Genomic DNA, 20,712 nt, shown 5'->3' with positions numbered 1-20,712 from the left:
TGCAGTATGCAACAGCTTAATTGGAAAAGTGCCTTGCTCACAGGCTCTATGGCAGCAATTCATTAGAGTAAGAAAGGGCATCTCTCCTCCATTAATCACTGCATGCATAGATATACACAGGGGTTTGAAGAAGCAATCTGCTGTGCAAATAATCAATGGTCAAACACATATTGTCCCCCAAGGACAGAAGTATTGATTCAGTGGCAGGAGATGCATCCCAAACCAGTAGAGAACCAGCAAAGCCCACCAGTATGAAGAGACAACAGCTCCGCATTTTACTTTATTTTGAAACATTCATATAAGAATGATTTCTTTGAGTTTACTCTTCAAAACGATTGGAGATTAATCAAAGTGGTTAAGTCGACATCAAATCAATTCTAGAAACTGCACAGAAGCTGCATCATTTTAAGCCTTTTTATCTTTCTGGTAGTATGTTTTTTTAATCTTATCTCCATATTCATGCTGCTGATTCTTATCCCAACAGTGTCTGCCTTAACTTCCGTGATATTGTGCCCGTGTATTCTGGCTCCGTTCCAGATGTATTTGATCAAAATAGCTGCACAGAACAGGTTTGCTCTGTAAGCTCTAGGGATGGTTAAAGTCAGGCTCTGTGGTCTATTACTATATTATATATACTGCACTGAGAGTAAATCCATTTACAGGTGTAAACTGTAATATTTCATATTATCACTCTCAAATTATACATGTAAATAGGGCTGGGCAATATGACGATAGTCAAAACGATATAAAAATGTCTATTGTATATATGTTCTATATCATTTCTATTGCATATATATACAATATATACCAGAAGCTGGCAAAACAAGCCTGTTCCACTACGGTCCTGGTCCTGGACCGATCTGCAGGCCAAGCTTAAACTGGAGACCGTTACCTCTTTAATGATTTTAACGTAGCAGTTGCTTCAATTAAGTAACAAACACTTGACCAACATGCTGCCCTGTTAATGCACTCTATGATCTGTATGATGTCATGTATTTTGGAGTACTTTTTGTTGTTCATTTTGCACTCAAGTTCTTAAAATGAAGAAAATACTTTTCATTTGTAAAGTATTTAATTCACACAGGAGTACACACAAATATGCTTTACCATGTGTTTTTGTGTTTTCATACAGACTATTTATTTATTGAATTACCAGAAAACATGCTATATCGTAATATATATATTGTTATCAAGATATGAAATGACCTATATCCTGATATTCATTTATGTTTTGCACAAATTAAGACTACACAATCATAACAATATACAGTGCAGAGAGGCAAAAAACACCCACTGGGCTTATTTGAAGCCTTCCCTTTAATAGTGTTAAAATGTCACAATGTTATAGAGAACACAAGATTAATATACAGAAATAATAGGACTACATAATAGTGATGACAAACAATTAGAGCAAGATATATATGATAACAACATTAACAATAAATATATCAAACATGATAGAAGATTATGGCCATATCACACTACAAGGAATAAATGAAACCCTTATTATCACACGCCTTTTCCACTATAGGGCTGTGTAATGGCAAGAATCTGGCGATATGATACCTATCATGATACAGGGGTTATTATATATATTCAATATATTGGAATATATATTGTGATACAGTAAGCAAGGTGATATATTGCGATTTAAAAAAAAAATCTAATTATAAGGAAATGTCATAGTAAAAAGAACACACCACCATATGCATAAAAATTGAGTAAAAAAAAACAAAATTTACTTTTTTATGCCATCAGAACAAAGTGATCTGCATCTGCATTTATCACAGAGAATATCATCTGTGCATGCATATCTTTGCAAATAACATAAATTACATAATAGCTGGATTAGTCTTTGCAATCAAACTATTAATTAAAAATCAATACAGTATATATTTTTTTTGAATCAATACAGTATCACAAAATTATAATATTGCAATACTCGATATTTTCTATATTTTCTTACACCCCAATTTTCCACTCATCATCACACAAACACAACATGCCACAGTTTCAACACTTCAGCCTATATTACAATTAAAACTCTAATTAAAAAACACTAAAATTTGATTTAAATCATGGAAGTGGTTCACAGTAGTATGTTTAAAATGACTTTTAGCACACTTTATGGCATTTTGAATCACCTGAGGAATAGTTGTTTACCTGTAGCCTAGTGGTTAACTATGCAGGTAGATTTAGCAGTGTCAGGTGCCTAGCTTTGTTTCTCTTTAGTTTAATAATGTGTGTGTTAGATAGCAGCTACAGTAGCTGTGAGTGTTGTGGAGAGCTCTTACCTGGAGGCTACAGGTTAGTTCCTCTCTGTCCTCTTCAGCTTTGCTCCTGGTCTGATGTTTAGCGCGCAGAGATGATGGTTACAAGTCTTTGCTCAGGTAGATTCAAGGTGCGACCATTAGATTGATTTTAAAACCTGCTCGTCCTCCCAAACCGCTGTCGGTGTGTAAACTGTGTTGGTTTCGGATTTAACTTGAGCTCCAGTGTGAGCGTTAGTGCAGTGTTAGTCCTGTTTGTCTGAGTGGAGCAGCTCAGCTCCTCCAGCTCCTCCAGCTCCTCCCCTCTGTTCTGCAGACGCTTCACACTCCAGCAGGAAAACCAATTAACCCTCATTGTGTTCTATTAGTTCATAGTGACGCACATGAGCCCATAAATAAGTGAATGAACGATGTTAATGTGTATTTTTAGAACTAACTTTGCACTACACTTTGCACTATATTCACTTTTTTTTAATAGTCGTGTATCTCAGGTGTTACCCTGCATTATATTCAGTTTTAACAGTTTTCTTCATCTCCTTGTATTTTTATATCTGGTATATTTTTTTTGTACTTTGTACTACTAACTTTTTTACTGCCTTTTTACTAACATGTTTTGCACTATGGAACTGTGATGCTGGAAACTTGAATTTCCCTCAGTAAAGTTGCTATCTATCTATCTATCTATCTATCTATCTATCTATCTATCTATCTATCTATTATATGTTGTTTTCTGGCTGGTAACCAATTCAGGATTACCTACTGTACATTTAACCCGTGTTTCTACAGCACTATTCCTCTAAAACAACAGTTAGTGTTATTATGCTCCAAGTGTACAGTTCTCTTATTGTTTAGGCAACAGACCAGCATGTCTACTGGTCTTGTGTTGGTCTCCTGGAGTATGATGGTACTCATGATGATACACTGCAAAAAAATAAACAAATAAATTATACACCTATATAAATGCCATTTAAACCAATATTAAATAAATAAATGAATAAATAATTTTGCCTATAAAATAAATCTTGAAGGCAATAAATAAATACTTTTTTTTCATAGTGCCACATTTATTTATTTCAAGGGAATTTTTATTTCATAATAAAACATTTATTTCAGGATTTATTTCATAGGCATATTTATTTATTATTAGTTAAAATGTGCTCCACCTCTATGGAATGCCATTTATTAAATACATAAATAAATCCATTAAATAAATAAATATGCTTATGATGTAAATAAATTAATAGATATGCCCATAAAATAAATGAGGCAATAAATATATAAATAAATGCCGCATTTATTTATTTTGTGGAATTTTATTTCCTAATGCCACATTTATTTATTTCAGGATTTATTTTATAGCCAAATTTATTTATTTCATAGGCATATTTATTCATTTAATGTAATTATTTATTTAATATGAACTTAAATGGCATTTCATACACCACCACCTGTAAGATTAAAATGCTGCTTACGTATTAAAGCAACAGTAATAATATTCCAATATTATAACTCTGAAAGGGACCATCCCGCCCAAAAGTACTTTTACTTTGCTGTTTGTACTTTTACGTAAGTGAAATCTTGAATGAGAGACTTGTATTTGTATTTTTAATTACCAATAAGCTAACTAATATATGTAAGAGCACCAATGTTGCAGTCAAGCAAGACACTGAATCTGTTTAATTACCAGCCAAATATTTATTTATATCTAATAATTCTGGAATTGTGCAGCAGTCATTAATCTGCACTGTTACAACCTTTTATTGGCTTTTTTTTTAGTTAAGGCATGATTAGTGGAGGCAGATGTGGCAACGTTGGACTCCTTAAGCAAAACAGGATCCCATGAAATACCGTAAACCTTTAGGATTAGACACAAGCAGATAAAATGTCAAACAATACTTTCTTAGTTAATATACATATGGCAAATTAACGGACACAAGAAGATTATGTGACTGAAATTAAGATTCCTTGACACCGACATTAACAACACATGTTAACACAAACGACAGCAGTAAACAGGTCACAGACTCATGAACACGTTTCTCTTCGGAGTGTCTTTTGCATAAAGAAAGTGCATAGAGGTAAAATCATGATTACAGTTATTGGTCATCATGTAAAGATAAAACACAACAGGAATGTGGTTAACCCATATTATTATTATAACATTATTATACATTCTACTGCAGAAAATTCCAGTTTTTTAATTCAAATTTTATTCTTGATTTTTTTAAGAGCTGAGCAGATAGCGTTTATAAAACAAAGACAGCATATTGTGAGAGGCATTCTAGGTCTGTTACAGTAAAATAATTATTTATGAAACAACTTCAACAGCATACAAACACTGTTCATGTTATTGTCATGGATGATGCTGCTTTCATCTGTTGTTATTCAAAATTTAAGTTATAAAAATCTAGCCAGATAAAATACAGCTTTGATTTAATCACAATTAGATCAGAGGAACCCAAAGCAAGAAAGAAAGAAAAAAAGCGTAGCTCTGACAATCATTGGTGAACACTAAACTGACATCTGCATCATCTGTTAGCAGCACCACCAGGCCCGTGGAGGTTCAGGGTGATGCTTCTTGTTTCAGGAGGTCAGCCGGCAGCAAGGGCTCAGTATGTGAGAGGACTCAGGATGAAGAGGCGATCCTCCTCCTTCCTGATCCACTTCAGCAGTTTGTTGACAGCAGAGACGGCCAGGGCCTTGGTCCCCAGAGGACTGAAGCATAGGTAGAGCTCGAAGCCACTCGTCACCTGCAGGACAGGAGGCAGAGCGAGACCAGGGGTGTGACCATAGACGGTATGTAAGAAGTGGACGTAGACACCGTGACCTCACCCATTGGTTTGTTGGACTACAGTTTTGAAGCATCGAGTTCTGCATTTTGCATCTTGTTTTTTTGCAACCAGAAGTGAGACGAGAGGGTGAAGCTAAGTACAACCGAACGTTGAATAAGACATTTTTAGGCGACCAAAATGTTACAATTAACTTTCATGAACTGAAAACACACTGTGAAAGGGTAAAAATTCTACAACTCCCAGACTGGACAACGCCGTGGTAGCAACCTGTCAATCACAAGGTAGCCACGCCCTAAAGCATCCCCTCCTTTATGGTCTATTTGACTCTAAATGGGACCATAATTTACTAAATGAAATGAATGAATCATGCTGTATTGAAGAAGACTTGAAACTAGCGATTGAGACTATAAACTCATGTTTACAATGTTTACTGAGGTAATAAATCAAGTGAGAAGTAGGCTCATTTTCTCATAGACTTCTATACAATCAGACTTCTTTTTGCAACCAGAGGAGTCGCCCCCTGCTGGCTGTTAGAAAAGAATACAAGTTTAAGACACTCTTGTATTGGCTTCACTTTTCAGACCCGGAGGTCTTAACGCAAAGAGCCAAACTGAATTGTTAAATTCTTACTTTTAAACACAAAATGCTGTCCTGACATAAAAGTGCAAAACTCTAAATCACATGCTCGTGTTCTCAAAATACAGCCGCCTCATAACCTTGTGTGTATTAAGACATAAATTGCTAATAATGTCAGCACTACTGCCATACCTTTCAAAAGTATGGTAGTGATGGAGAGGAGAAAATGGGGAAACGCTATGTGAGTACGTATGTATTGAGTGTCTGTTACAGTAGTGTCAGTTGTAGTTTATTGTCATATGCTCTCCAGCATTACAGTGGCTTACTCTATTTTAGATTATTAAACATACAAATGATTGAAATATTGATGTTGTGAAACACAAAATATAAAATAAATTGAGCCAGGTTAACTGTAAATTACTGTGAAAGACAGTACAAGCATCTCATCTCACGATGCCAGGCTTACCCATGCCAGGAGGTTTTCAGTTTCACTACAGCGGTAGAAGGAGCGGAGAGGTCTTGTTGGATGATGCAGGCTGCTGTGGAGGTCCTGGTACAGTCCCATCAGCCTCTCCTGCTTTTCATCAGACTGGTACACTTCAGGGAACTCTGGACTGGAGCAAAATAAATAAGAGTATCTATTAAGTTTTGCACTCAGAGGGATGCCAAGAATGAAAGATGATTTGTGAAGCATGTTTGTGACATAAATTCAAAACGTGACGTCCTGCCCACCTGGTGTACAGCCCTGAGCTCTTTGATTTGTACAGGAAGTGCCGGAGCTCCGGGATGCCGACCTGCGCCACAGAATAGCTGGGACATTTAAGAGCCTCTTTCATGGCCTGGTAGGCACTGCGCTTGCGCAGCCTCTCCAGGAACCGCTGCTTGCAGTCGGACATGTTAAAAAAGTCCTCTCGGTCGGTTGAGACCAGGATGAGGCAGAGCTCGGACGCGGGCTCCAGGTAAGAAATGTGAGCGTGGAAAAACCCTGCAGTGTTGAACTTTGGCAGACAGATCGGCGTCCAGCCTTCGCCCTCTCGAAAGGACGTGGAGGAGCCGACGAGGTTGAAGACCAGGTGCAAGTCTATGTGGTGCAGGAACTGGTCCTTTTTCCTCACCAGAGTGACCAGGCGGTCCCCCGCCAGCAGGATGGAGAACACCAGGCTATTGGATTTGGCGGCCTGCAGGCTGGATGAGACCACGTCCCTGGCGCAGCTGGCCAGAGGCAGGCAGGTGACGGCGCTGAGCAGCAGTCCGGGGTCTCGGTCCAGCCGCTGCAGCAGGTTGTCTGTGAGGTACTCGGAGCCGGACAGCAGGCGGCGCAGGTCGTAGTTCTGCTTGTGCTGGAAGATGTGGTTGAGCTGGGTGAGGGTGAGCAGGCTGACGATCTGGTAGTAGATGTACTGCAGCTCCCGGAGCAGCTCCTTGTCGGTCTGACAGGTTCGAGACACGCCCACCAGGACCAGAGGACTCTTGGTGAGGAAAACCACTTTACAGCCATCTGACACACAAAACGTTTACAGAGTTGGATTCAACATAACTCATAAATGCACTTTTGAGCCATTCATTTTTTACTTATGAACCAAAATATATTCTGACCTGCATGGATGGAGCGAATGATGTTCTTCTCGGCCTCGAGGACGGACACGAGGGCCATCATCACTCCCATGGTGCTGGACAGAGCCTCCTCCGTGCCGTAGCGGGTGTAGATCGGCTTTCCCGCCTCGCTCAGCACAAACACGTGTTTCCTGTGGCTCCTCCACGCCTCACTGGTCACGTCTTCCTCCTTAGTCCTACTCTCTGACGTAATGTCGTTGTTGAGTTGCTCCTCTATGGTCTTGTCTCCCGCCAGCGCCTTCAGCTCGTCTGCACACTCTCCTGATTTGTCCAGGTCGGCCTCCCTCCGAACCTCTTCCTCGGCCGCAGCAGTCAGATCCTCGAAAGACTGTGTGTGGGCGAACATGGCACTCTTCTGACCAGCACCTGTGTTAATGTAGGGATATATGATTATCACGATGGGTAAGGAATTAATAAGCAAAACTATAAAACAATAAAGCCCTATAAGAGGCTGCTTTTTTGTTGTTGTTGTTGTTGTTGTTTTGCATCTGTTGGCCCAACCCTGTTCAGGACTGTCTCATCCACTGTGTGGGAAACCAGTGGATGAGACTGGTTTCCATAGAAAAGCTCAGGGAAGCAGCTGTTCTTTAATGGAAGTGGGGAGGTTAACCAGACATACATTTGCAAAACCAACACTTAAAAAAATCTTTTCTCTAGTAAAAGTAAAAAATATTGTTTGAAAACACTTCCAACGAAGTATAAATCCTCCCTTTGTCTGGTTTGTCCAAGTACATACTCCAAAATAGAGCTGCAACGATTAATCGATTAGTTGTCAACTATTAAATTAATCGACAGCTATTTTGATAATCGATTTATCGGTTTGAGTATTTATTTTAAGAAAACAAAAGTAAAAATTCTGATTCCAGCTTCTTAAATGTGAATATTGTCTATGACAGTTAACTGAATATCTTTGAGCTGTAGAAAAAAACAGACATTTTAGGACGTCATCTTGGGCTTTGGGAAACACTGATCGACAATTTTCACCATTTTCTGACATTTTATAGACCAAACAACTAATCGATTAATCGAGACAATAATCAACAGATTAATCCACAATAAAAATAATGGTTAGTTGCAGCCCTTGAAAACAAACATCTGACACAAAAGGTGAGATTTATCTTTTATCGGAAGATGTTTTCAACCTATAGCTTTCAGGTTTACAGGAGAAAAGACTTCAACGATGAAGACTAACTGGATGGTTTGGCAAATGTACGTCTGGTTAAATCCCCCTCCTCTGCAGAGCAGATTTTATATGGGAACCAACCAGGACCGTCTCCTACGCAGTGGCTGAGACGGTCCCAAACGGGGCTAACGTTGTCCAAAAAAGGCGGTTGAAAAAGCTGCCAAATGACACAGAGCAAGATGCTATATTAGGTCATGTCAATTTGCAAGATATGATTTTTATCCTTTTACTAAAAAAGGATAGTATTGCCTCACTCTCTTTGTATGTTTGTTTGTCTCCTATCTGTGTGAATGATGTGCTTCAGATTGCTTCTTGTGTGTTTGTGTAGCCTGTCCTCTCTCTCTAGGTTACATGGTGGAGCGGAGGTCGTGTTGCTCAGGCTCTGTTTGGTGACGCCTGGAAGCTGCTTGACATCCTCCTTGATTCATCTCTTCATATGTTTCACATCATATGTATTTTTGTCAAATGGATTGTCTATGTTGTATTTTCATTATGTTGTTACTCTTTACACACGACATCTATTGCACGTCTGTCCATCCTGGAAGAGGGATCCCTTCTCTGCTGCTCTTCCTGAGGTTTCTAACATTTTTTGCTGTTAAAAGTTTTTTTTGGCTACGTTTTTCCTCATTCCATGTGAGGGTCATTAAAGGACAGAGGGTGACGTTTCCTGTACAGATTGTCCCTGGAAGCCCCCCTGAGGCTAATTTGTGATATTGGGCAATATGAATATAATTGACTTAAAAAATAAAAACTCTGCACAAGGAAATGTAACCTTTCTGAACACTGAGTGACATTAGCCACAGTCCAGAATAAGCTTCTATAACAGATCTTCTATTTGGTCTTTTAAGTAAGGGATAATGTACAGCGAGCCGGTCATTGATGTGAAAGAATCCCTGACAGGGCGATGTTGCACCCCGACGCGGAGTCCCTGAAGGGGATTCTTTCACAACAATGACCGCTAGCTGTACATTATCCCGCTTATTACCCGGCTACTTACTGAAGAAACCAATATTTTTACACAAAAACGGTCCGCCAGAGTCCAACATCTGAACTGCGCCCATAGCAACGGTCTGCTATACATAGCAACGGTCTGCTATAGAGAAATTACAGACCGCAGAACGCCGTGATTGACCGATCAGAATTGAGTATTCAACACAGCCCTGTAATAATGCTTAATAGCTTTTCAGAGAAGCCACAGCAAGAAGAATTAATAAACTCTGTTTCCAGCTTATCTGAGTAGAATAATAGGGAATAGATAATAGGACGAGTCTGATAATGAGTCAGCTGGATAACACTACAAGAACGTCATGTTTATCTCAAGACTAGACTAGTCGAGCAAATCCAGGAAATGTTGCACAATTTTTCCTGTCAGATTTGGATTTCTTCAAGCTGGATGTGACACACTTGTGCTGCCGTCGACATGCTTTCACCATGACACTTTGTTTACAGACTTCAGTCAAGAGATGTCTGTATTAACACAGTTCTTGGGGGTGGATATATTGGTGTTTCCTTCTTACACTGTCGGTATGGCGAGGTATTCCTCATGCGTTAAAGTTTTTTGTCACATGATCTTAAGGGAGATTATTACTATTATTACAGTCTCACAGCCTAAAACTGATGATGCATTCAGGAGCTCCTTGTCAATTCATTCTTTGTCGAGTTTATCACAAGATTACTTCCCTCGAGCAGCCAATAAAGTGGCAGGCAGATTACAAAAGACACATAATTGTGATCATATGTTCAACATTTCTTTGCTCAAACAGGATGTGCATACTCATGCTCTCTCTCTCTCTCTCTCTTTCTCATTCACACGCAGTGCACAGAATCCTTCCCATTAGATCGCACGGTTATAACGATATCAAATGGAGAACTTCCCCCTGTACCCAAGTGTTGCCTAAGTACTGCTGTTGTGCTTTACGCGTTTTTTTTGTCATGTATCCATTGAAATTCATTATAATCGCAGGCATAGTGTCGGCTGCAAAGATTTTCTGTTTCTATTTTTAAGCAGCAATCATAGAAGCTAAATTGTTGTCTGGATGCCAATGAGGAGATAACAAAAGCTTTAGTTATGTATCACTGACACTTTGAATAAGAGTTATTACTTAGAATTAAAGACAGTGGATCTCTACTCATCCATGGACTGATGATTCATGACTAACCCAAAATGAAGCGGTTTCTTTGTGTAACAGACACTGGCGTACTGTAAACATTAAACTCGTGTACTATAAACATTTTTGATGTTTTGTAATGTGATCCCATGGGGGATGTACCAGGAGATGGAATTACACTTAAACATTGCCTACATTTATTTATTTATTAAGTCAATTCATTCATCCATTTATCCAAGCTCAAAGATGTCCACACAGGTCTACAGTTTTTTTTTTTTTAAATAAGCATGAGAGAACAAATGGCAAAAAGAAAATCCCATTGATAGTGGCTAATTGCTGGGATTTACTTGTTGCTGCAACTAGAGCTGCAAGAATTAATCCATTATTCAGTTAGTTGTCAATATTAAATTAATCGCCAACTATTTTGAAAATTGATTCATCTTTTTTTTTTTTTTTAATTCTCAGATTCCAGCTTCTTAAATGTGAATACTTTCTGGTTTCTTTACTCCTCTGTGACAGTAAATTGAATATCTTTGAGTTGTGGACAAAAACAAGACATTTGAAAACGTCATCTTGGGCTTTGGGAACACTGATGGACATTTTTTCACAATTTTTTGACAAAACAACTAATCAATTAATGGCGAAAATAATCAACAGATTAACAGACAATGAAAATAATCTTTAGTTGCAGCCCTATCCACTGCGTCGGATGTCAGTGGATGAGACTGGTTTCCATAGAAAAGCTCAGGGAGCAGTGCGCTACTCTTTACTGAAGATGGGGTGGTTAACCAGACTCACATTTGCAAAACCAACTACTTAGTCCTCATCTTTAAAGTCTTTTTTCTTATAAAAGTAAAAAAAAGTATTGTTTGAAAACACTTTCATTCTTCCAAACATTTTATAGACCAAACAACTAATCGATTAAATAATCAGCAGATTAATCGACAACGAACATAATCGTTAGTTGCAGCACTAGCTGCTGATTATTTTGCATTATTAGTTGCAACTAAAGGCATCATGTCAGTGTGTAGAGTGCCTGCAAGTGGAAGTTCACACACAACACAATTTCAGTATATTTGAGCTTCCCAGTCCTCTTAGCGAGACGACCACTCTGCCATGGTTCAGATTATAAAGATTTATATTAAACTTCAGTCACACTATAGGTCTGTCTGATCATCTGTAAAAAGTGCTGCATCTGGATCAGCCTCACCTGGTTCAGTTCCCTCCACCAGACCTGGTGTGGGGCTGTCCCCCCTTTCGCAGCGAAGGTGGTCCATGGGAGCCAGGGTGCCATTCTCCCAGGACGCAGTTGACCTTTGGGCTTCTCCCTCCATCACTGCTACTTATGGCAGGAACACACACCTGGCAGGACAGACAGACAGAGTGCTACTGTATATATGGAACCAAAGGTCAACAGCTTTGTGACTGTGACTGAAGATCAAGCTGGTTACGATGTGCTATTATTATGACATGACCAACAGTGTGCGAGTCATATAAATGTTATGGTGTAACTTGCTAAGAGACGTCAGAACTTTTATGACACTGTGGTGGCATCAGCATCTCGGCTGCGGACAGGAAGAAACTAGAGTGATCAGGAAGGCCAGTTCTGTCCTGGGATGATGCCCCCTCAACACAGTGGAGGTAGTGGGAGAGAGGAGGATGATGGCTAAGCTGTCATCCATGATGGAGAATGACTCCCACCACATGCAGGATACCATTTCAGCACTAGAGAGCTCCTTCAGCGACAGGCTGCTCCACCCAAAGTGTGTGAAGGAGCGCTATCACAGGTCCTTCCTTCCTGCAGCTGTCAGACTCAACAACCAGCACTGCTCCCAGTAGACCACTTACACACCAAAAACTGACAATAACCTGATATTTTCAGGTGGAATTTCATTTCATTCTCACTGTGCAATATCATTTTTCAACTTGTGCAATTTTGTTAATACTCTGTTTATTGTCAATACTGTATATACTGCTTCTATTGTTATACTTCCTTCTAATTAAATGGTTCATATTTTGTTTAGCTCTTTTCTTACTGTGTTAGCTGATGCATCTTGTTTTCTGCACTATCTCCCTTTGCTGCTGTACACTGCACATTTCCCCACTGTGGGCCTAATAAAGGAATATCTTATCTGATCTTAAATGTCCTTGCAACCCTGAAACCCTGCAACCTTTTAACTCAGAAGATTGTATATATACTGTATAATTACTGTGCAATATCATTATCATTATTACTACTCAGGTGTAATTCATACTGTGCAATATTTTCAGGTGGAATTTCATTTCATTCTCACTGTGCAATATCATTTTACACTTGTGCAATTTTGTTTATAGTCTGTTTGTATATACTGCTCCTATTTTTATATTTCCTTCTATTTGAATGGTTCATATTTTGTTACACTTTGTTTAGCTCTTTTTGTTTTACTGTGTTAGCTGATGCATCTTGTTTTCTGCAGGACTAATAAAGGAATATCTTATATTATCTTAACTAAAGCAGATTTGCACTCTTGTTGCTGACATTAAAAGCAGCAGATAGTGTGATGCTAAATTAGAAGACAAAATAAGAGACTCTAACATTTCTCCTTCGTGTTAACACTCCTCATTTTCTAGTTTCACACCCTTCAGACTCAGATGAAGAACTTCAAAGGCTACTTTGATAGCTAACTTTAGCAGATAGTCAACAGTATGTGCAGCTAGCTGCTGTCTGCTTTCTGATAAAACAGCTCTCATGACTCGTTTAATCACTTTTATATTATTACCTTTCATGTCCGGAGCTGTCTGCATTTGGTCGTTTGTGCTCCACAACTCTGCTTGTCACACTGCAACTAAGACTAACAAGCAGAGACAAGACCAGACAGAAGTAACTACTTCTTCTTCTTGCTAGTCAACATGCTCTGCTGCTAACAGTTAACGTTAGGATGCGGAAGTAGGAATTATGGGTAATGTAGTTCTCTTCTGGAGAGTTGCTATGGAGCAGTAAACAGGCCGATTTCAGTCGAATAAAACTAAAATTTTACGTAATTTTTAAATATTTGTGATTCAATCTGGTAGCTCAAAGTTGCATATTGTTGCATTATGTGTGTGATGTTATGTAGCTTAGCTGGCTAGTAGTTATGCAGTGGTGTTGATGATGCATTCCTGCACTTAGTTCAGGGGTCAGCCACATGTGGCTCTTTAGCTCCTCTCCAGTGGCTCCCCGTGGATTTATAAAAATGGAAATGAATAACTGTTTTTTTGTTTACATTTTAATTTGTATTTATCATTGTTGTAGGTCTAATGTACGATGGAGTATTAGGGCCACATTGTGGGAAAAAATAAATCTGAGATTTCGAGAATAAAGTCATAATATTATAAAGTAGTAATTTTAGTGTTATTTTCTCGTAAAGTTATGACTTTATTCTCGTAATATTACAACTTTTTTCTCGTAAAGTTATGACTTTATTCTCGTAATATTACAACTTTTTTCTCGTAAAGTTATGACTTTATTCTCGTAATATTACAACTTTTTTCTCGTAAAGTTATGACTTTATTCTCGTAATATTACAACTTTTTTCTCGTAAAGTTATGACTTTATTCTCGTAATATTACGACTTTTTTTCTAGTAAAGTTATGATTTTATTCTCGTAAAGTTATGACTTTATTCTTGTACTATTACGACTTTTTTTCTCGTAAAGTTATGACTTTATTCTCGTAATATTACAACTTTTTTCTCGTAAAGTTATGACTTTATTCTCGTAATATTACGACTTTATTTCTAGTAAAGTTATGACTTTATTCTCGTAAAGTTATGACTTTATTCTCGTAATATTCCGACTTTTTTTCTCGTTAAATTATGACTTTATTCCTGTACTATTACAACTTTTTTTTTGTAAAGTTGCTTTTTTTGATTTAGTTAAACGAATGTAGAGTTTTCCTCATTATTATTATTATTATTATTTATTTTTATTATTTTTTTTATCTTATTTTTTTTTTTTTATCTTATTTTATTTTTTATTTTGTTTCTGCACAATCTCCTGTTCACACTCCAGGTGGCGGTAATGCGCCTCTAAGATGGTTTGCCAACCGCCAATAAACACCAAAGAAGAAGAAGAGCGCTGCGTAAGGGGGCGGGGCTTGTGTTTGAACGTGCAGCGGGGAAACTTCCGGAACAGTCTGTTGATGCTAGCTGCTCAGCTAACGACGAGCTGTCTGTCTGATTAGAGCCAGTTTATCTCCAGTAAAATGTCATATTACACACAAGATTAGGGCTCGATTTCATTACGAAGTAACTCTACATCTTTGTTGTGTGAGTATGGCACCTGTTGACAACGTTTACTAAAGCTAACTACTGTTAGCTTAGCATCATGTTGATGAGTGCAGCTCAGTGTTAGCCGCTAACAGCATCAGCATCAACATCAACAGCTGTAGACAAGGAGACATCACACTCACGAGCACCGCTATCCATAAGGGAGAGCGGGACATTGTCTGTAACGTTACTCCACGTTAACACGGTTATCTCCTCTGTTCATAACAGGCTGGTCTTTGAGACAACAACATGCCTATCAGAGCATACTGCACCATCTGCTCCGACTTCTTCGATCACTCCAGAGATGTTGCTGCCATCCACTGCGGACACACTTTCCACTATGAATGGTATAACCTCCTATTGAAAGGGAAATGTTTATTCATTTATTTATTTATTTTCTCTATTTTTTTCTTTCTTTCTTTGTTTATTTGTTTGTTTATTTATTTATTTATTTTTCTTTATTTGTTTATTTCCTTTAATTTTTTTTCTCTCCATTTTGTTTTATCAATATTTCATTTTATTTTATTGTGTTATGAGGAAAAGGAAGAAAAAGGAAAAAATATATATATACTATACAGTATTTATATATATATATATATATATGTATATATGTGTGTGTATATATATATATGTATATGTATATATGTGTGTGTATATATGTATATGTATATATATGTATATGTATATATATGTACACACATACATATATACATATGTATATGTATGTATATACATATGTATATATGTATATTTGTATATTTATATATATATATATGTGTGTGTGTGTGTATGTATATATATATATATATATATATATATATATATATATATATATATATGTATATATATATATGTATATATGTATATATATATATACATATATATATATATATACATATATATATATATAAGCCCTGAACTATCAAACCAGGCTCACAAATTTACAATACGACAAAGTGAAACCTTCAGCACTCACATGTCTGTCACGTTATAAATGTCTAATTGTTTCCCCTTTCTTCTTCTCAGTCTTCTCCAGTGGTTTCAGACAGCCCCCACAAAAACCTGTCCACAATGTAGAAAACAGGTACAGCACTTTAAACACCACTAAGCTGCTACCAGCCCAAACAAGAAGAAAAACATCCACTTAAATACTGTTGTGTCCCATGTATGTATGTATGTGTGTGTGTTTGTAGGTCAGCACCAGACACATCATCAACAAGCTGTTCTTTGACATTGGTGAAGAGGGGCAGAGCACAGCGGATCCTGAAAGCCTGCAGGTACCAAACTTGGAGCATCTAATATATCAGTGTTGGGTTTGAGAGGAGGAAAGTCCTATGATAATGTTGTACTTGGTAGTCCTTCTTGTCATTACATCATCTGGATTTGATTGAGAGTGTCATATGTTTTTGTGTTTTTCCCTTCCTTAGAATGAACTTGATCGAATGAAGGCGCTTTTAACCTCTAAAGGTAAGAAACCTAACTATGTTGTAGAGATGTGTATTTAAAAGAATCTGGCAACATGATACGTATCATGATAGAGGTGTTAAGATTCAATATTGCGATATATTGCAATTTTTTACATCTAATTTTAGGAAAACTGTCTTAGTATAAAGAACGCATCACCCTATGCATAATACCTGAGTAAAACATGTTTTGTTATGCAATCAGAACAGAGGGATCTGCATTTATTACATCCCTTGCAAGACCCAGAATCATATACTGTAGCCCTACTCTTTGTGCAATGTTATTCTCTGTCTGTCATAAATCTTTGCATGTAAACTGTTAATTAATAATCGATAGTGTTTTTGAGAATCAATACAGTATCACAAAACATATCGTGATCTGAAGTGTATCGTTATTTTCTTACACCTTGTTATGTTGTGATCCGGTGATGCTTAATTGTTGAAAGCAGACACCAGTAGTTCACCTTCCGTCTGTTCAAATTTGTAGAGCGAGACTGGCGGGACAAACAGAAGTCGGTGGACAGCTTGAGGGACATTGTGGACAAACAGAAGAGGGACCTGGACAGTGTACGGAAAGATATTATGGAGAAGGAGATGCTCTGTTCTACCCTCAGGGTAAGCTGTCTGTTCTCTAGTGTTTAAACAAATTTTCTGTACTGACTCATATCTCATATTGTCTCTGCAATTCCTCTTTTGATTATTTGCATAATTGTTTTTATACAGAAACAGATGACGTACCTGGAGACGCAGCAGAATGAAACTCAGGCCGCCAAAGAGGAAGCGCGGAGACTCAGGACCAGAATGAAAACCTATGAAAGGTGTTTGCACTCATATAAGTACAGTACTGTCATATTTAGGCTTCTAAGGAGAGTCACACTTTATTAATCACAATATTGACTCTTGATTCTGCAAGTCTTGACAATCTCAATATCATATATTATAAAATATTTAATAAAATAATCAGTAGTAATTTGGATATATAAGCAAGGAAAGAATTCAGTGCTCATGAAGAAACAAATTTGGAGTGCTGCAGTGGGTCAGGAAACTCTGTTGGTAATGTTGACGTAAAAAACAGGTGCTCTTCAACGGCGGGGCGAGTAGTCAAAGAACAATGGAAGTCCTCAGTATAGGATAGCAATCTGGAAAACATCCGAGGCACTCTGATTGTTGATTAGAAATCCTTTATTAAGACATGGATAACAACTTAACGATGAAGACTTGTTTTTAATTCACAACCAGAGGGCCTCAGATGTTTTCCAGACTGCCACCCTATAACAAGAACTTCCTTTCAAAGTAAAGCTGGACAGTCACTGCTTTTTATTATTTGAATTCATTGCACATTTCCCTCAGAATAGTTCGATAAAGATACAGTTTAAGGTTACATAACAACAATGGTAATATGACAATCAGAGTCTAGTATGACAATGTCAATGATTTATCAAAATATCTGCATGGTATACTGTCTTCTTTCATTGCAAAATAAAGCCACGCTGTGCACTAATACTAGGGTTTGTCCACAGCCTGGACGTGTTGTTGCAGGGTCAGAGAGCGGAGGTGGAGTCCATGATCACAGATATGGGCGTCAGCCAGGCGGCCGTGGAGCAGCTCTCCATCTACTGCATCTCGCTCAAAAAGTAAGAGCTGCTTATCAGTGCGACAGATTATTTTCACACTACATCGTTCAGAGCTTCAAACCTAATGAATGCAACTTCCTCGTCGTCACTCACTCTGCATTTATCTCCCTTTTTCTTTTAGAGAGTACGATAATCTAAAAGGAGGTCATAAGTCTTCAAATGACATGTGCGAGAAGCTGAAGAGGGAAGTGCTCGCCTCAAACAACAAGGTGACTTTATGTTAGTAAGTCATCACAACCGGAGGAATCCATTCTTGGATGCGTAAATCTCTAAATAAAATGTTGTCATTTTAGTTACACAAAGCCACAATGGAGGTGAATCAGACCAAAGAGGACATGAAGTCTCTGCAGAAGGATCTGGCCAGTGCTGATAAAGAGATCACCGTAAGGCAAAAATCCACCAAATATACTTTCAATGTCAGAGAAATTCAGGGTTGTGACTCCTGCATGTGTGTCCGTCCACAGAGTCTGAAGAAGAAAGTGGAGTTTCTTCAGAGGACGCTGAGCACCCCGACGCGGACAAATGAAGCCCTCACCAGGCTCGTGTTTGAGAGGTGCGTCACTCAGCCGCTGGACTGAAATCTCCACTTGCCTTGACGTATCTTTCACGAAAACGTACACTGTGTGATTTACCGATGCCCATCTTTTCAGCCCGGCCCCATTGGAGCTGAAGCAGCCTCGCCTCCGCCACCCTGCAGATAGCCAGGACATCGACCTCAACATGACGTATGACATCACTACGCCAGATGACGTGGCCAAGAGGCCGCCGAAGTTCCAATCCAAGAAGATGCGGCTAGATCCTCCAGGGTAACTTTGTGGGAATGTGTGTGTTGATCTGTTCTAAGGTGGCTGTGGAAGCTGCTGCTGTGTGAGCCATGTGTTCATAATATAGTGTTTTGAAAGATGTGTTTTTGTTTACGAAAGATTAAGTAGAAACGCCTTAAACTGTGTTGTAAAATGTTTTCAGGTCGCCTGACTTCAAACGCAACGAGAAAAGTTCATCTCTAAGCAAGGTAGCTTTGTAAATATCACTCAACAAGGTCCGTTTTCAGATTAGTTGCACTCGTCTCACAATATTTTTTGTCTTACCTCAGGCTCGAGACGAGGACGGATCCATGGATCCTTTCTTTAGGAACTCCATCCTCTTCAGAAAGAAGACCTTCGGCAGCATGTTGGACCCTCAGAGGAAGCTCGGAGCTGTACGTACAGCACAACCATTAAATGTTTTCATGCGTCATTTGTTCTTTTTAGTGGTTTGATGAAAGAAAATGTTTCTCGTTTCAGGTGAGAACCGGCTATGATGGATTAGGAGGACGAACTAAATTCATCCAACCCGTATCCTTTTTTTTCTGTCGTATGGAATGTATGTTTTTTTATTTGAACTCAATCATTAATTTGATCGTTGATTATAAAGTTGTTGAATCTTTGCTGTGTCCGGACTAGATCTGATAAACCTGCTGTAGGCGACCTGCCCAGCACCAAGCAGCAGACAGACACAGTGAGCGAATAACTAGTAAACATAGACAGATATTTCCCGCAGGAGTTGGTGGAGATCAAACCTTGCTGCTTTAAAGTTTAAATGCGAGATTGGGAGCATTTCTATTGCCTCCACACGGCTCTCAACATGGTGACGGCTGAGCTGGCGGCTCGCAGCTAATGGTGCTAACAGCGCTAACAGTGAAAACAACAGCAAACTCTACTGACAGAGCTAACAGTATTTACCTGAGGGGGAACCGGAGGGTGGGTGCTTCGCCTCAGCAACGGCGTCGTCGGTTGGGACGGCTTTATCAGCTGTAGCCGCCGTGCAGAGCGGCGGCCGTGAGCTAGTCAGCGGGGCACGCTCACATGCATGGACATGCATTAAAAGCATGCACGTGGCCGGCCCGGATATGTCAACAAAGCACAGAGAAGCTCGGATTACAACACACACAGAGGGAGAGCAACTTCACTCTCTGTTCAGGTCGACATTACTCCTCTGTATCTTTACATAGCAAATAGTTGTTTGATGGATAGCACGTGGAGCACCTTTAAACAAAAAACTCATTTGGATAATATTCATTTAGACATTTTTAGGCGAATAGTCATGGAAGAAGTAAAAACTCATATCAGAACATTGTGATTAGGACAGAAAGAACATCAATGTGTAATCTGCATCATTCCTTAACCAAGCATTCCACTTCAGTCTCCTTTATCAGAGATTCGCCCGCTGATGAAAGCTAAAAGGAAAAACGTCACCAGGCCTCAACACAAGATTGCAACTTGCCTGACTCTGGACGGCTTCCTCGAGTAAATGTCGACCTCTCTTCTTTCCCCGGATGCTGAGTCTAAGGTCGGGATGTTTGTGCTGCTCTGGCACACAGAACCAGCCTAGCAGCGGTTCTGCCACTCAGCACCAAACGGAACTCTCTGATTGAACTTTATTAAAATCAGTAAACTGACCTCCCGCTTGATAACGGATGCTAAGCAAACCGGCTGAACTTTTTTTTTTTGTGTTGACTTAAACTTGTATGTGGAGACTGTGTCTTTGCTTCTCCTGTTGTTGTTGTTATGTGGGCGTCTGTATGTGTAGATGAGACAAATCAACTTATTTCATTGATGATCACTGATGCATCTTATTTAAAACCCGTCTCCTGACACACCAACATGTGGATATACTTTTTTTAGTTTTACTGGTCCTGCCAGATGTGAACCAACTCAAATAATAAACAATATTTTTTTATTAAGGTTTGTGTGGGGTCTCTACAAACAATTCCCTCTTGACTGTGTTTTTATTCACATACATTTCACT

General features: G+C 38.7%; 3 protein-coding genes across 4 annotated transcripts in view; 1 reads left to right on the top strand and 2 right to left on the bottom strand.

The window, feature by feature from the left end:
- The window catches only part of mst1rb (macrophage stimulating 1 receptor b), a 28,239-nt gene extending 25,656 nt beyond the window's left edge, over window positions 1-2,583 (bottom strand). Inside the window, exon 1 of the mRNA XM_037774847.1 lies at window positions 2,295-2,583. The gene's annotated coding sequence lies outside the window, so the exon portion shown is untranslated. The remainder of the gene's footprint in view (window positions 1-2,294) is intronic.
- A 1,362-nt stretch (window positions 2,584-3,945) lies between these two features.
- On the bottom strand, window positions 3,946-13,493 carry mon1a (MON1 secretory trafficking family member A). 2 transcript variants are annotated; one of them, XR_005208752.1, is made up of 7 exons: window positions 13,303-13,493; window positions 11,754-11,905; window positions 7,235-7,618; window positions 6,371-7,136; window positions 6,105-6,252; window positions 4,792-5,020; window positions 3,946-4,125 (listed from the first exon to the last, which is right to left on the bottom strand). XR_005208752.1 is itself a non-coding variant. In XM_037784019.1 (6 exons), exons 2-6 carry the CDS (start codon window positions 11,875-11,877, stop codon window positions 4,880-4,882), a joined length of 1,563 nt encoding a protein of 520 aa, XP_037639947.1. In that variant the 5' UTR covers window positions 11,878-11,905; window positions 13,303-13,493; the 3' UTR covers window positions 3,946-4,879. The 2 variants fall into 2 exon arrangements, 1 of the variants encoding a protein (XP_037639947.1); XM_037784019.1 differs by having other exon boundaries at window positions 3,946-5,020.
- Window positions 13,494-14,624: 1,131 nt separating this feature from the next.
- Window positions 14,625-20,647, top strand: LOC119496178 (TRAF-interacting protein). Its single transcript, XM_037783303.1, has 16 exons — window positions 14,625-14,828; window positions 15,057-15,175; window positions 15,855-15,912; window positions 16,022-16,105; window positions 16,256-16,295; window positions 16,779-16,906; window positions 17,015-17,109; window positions 17,812-17,925; window positions 18,047-18,134; window positions 18,219-18,308; window positions 18,390-18,478; window positions 18,576-18,731; window positions 18,892-18,937; window positions 19,019-19,123; window positions 19,209-19,259; window positions 20,107-20,647. Exons 2-16 carry the CDS (start codon window positions 15,078-15,080, stop codon window positions 20,212-20,214), a joined length of 1,350 nt encoding a protein of 449 aa, XP_037639231.1. The 5' UTR covers window positions 14,625-14,828; window positions 15,057-15,077; the 3' UTR covers window positions 20,215-20,647.
- The last annotated feature ends 65 nt before the right edge of the window (window positions 20,648-20,712 follow it).

Source organism: Sebastes umbrosus, chromosome 1 (assembly GCF_015220745.1).
Source record: "Sebastes umbrosus isolate fSebUmb1 chromosome 1, fSebUmb1.pri, whole genome shotgun sequence".
NCBI lineage: Eukaryota > Metazoa > Chordata > Actinopteri > Perciformes > Sebastidae > Sebastes > Sebastes umbrosus.
Note: the sequence above shows the minus strand (reverse complement) of the source record. Positions and strands in the feature narration are given on the sequence as shown.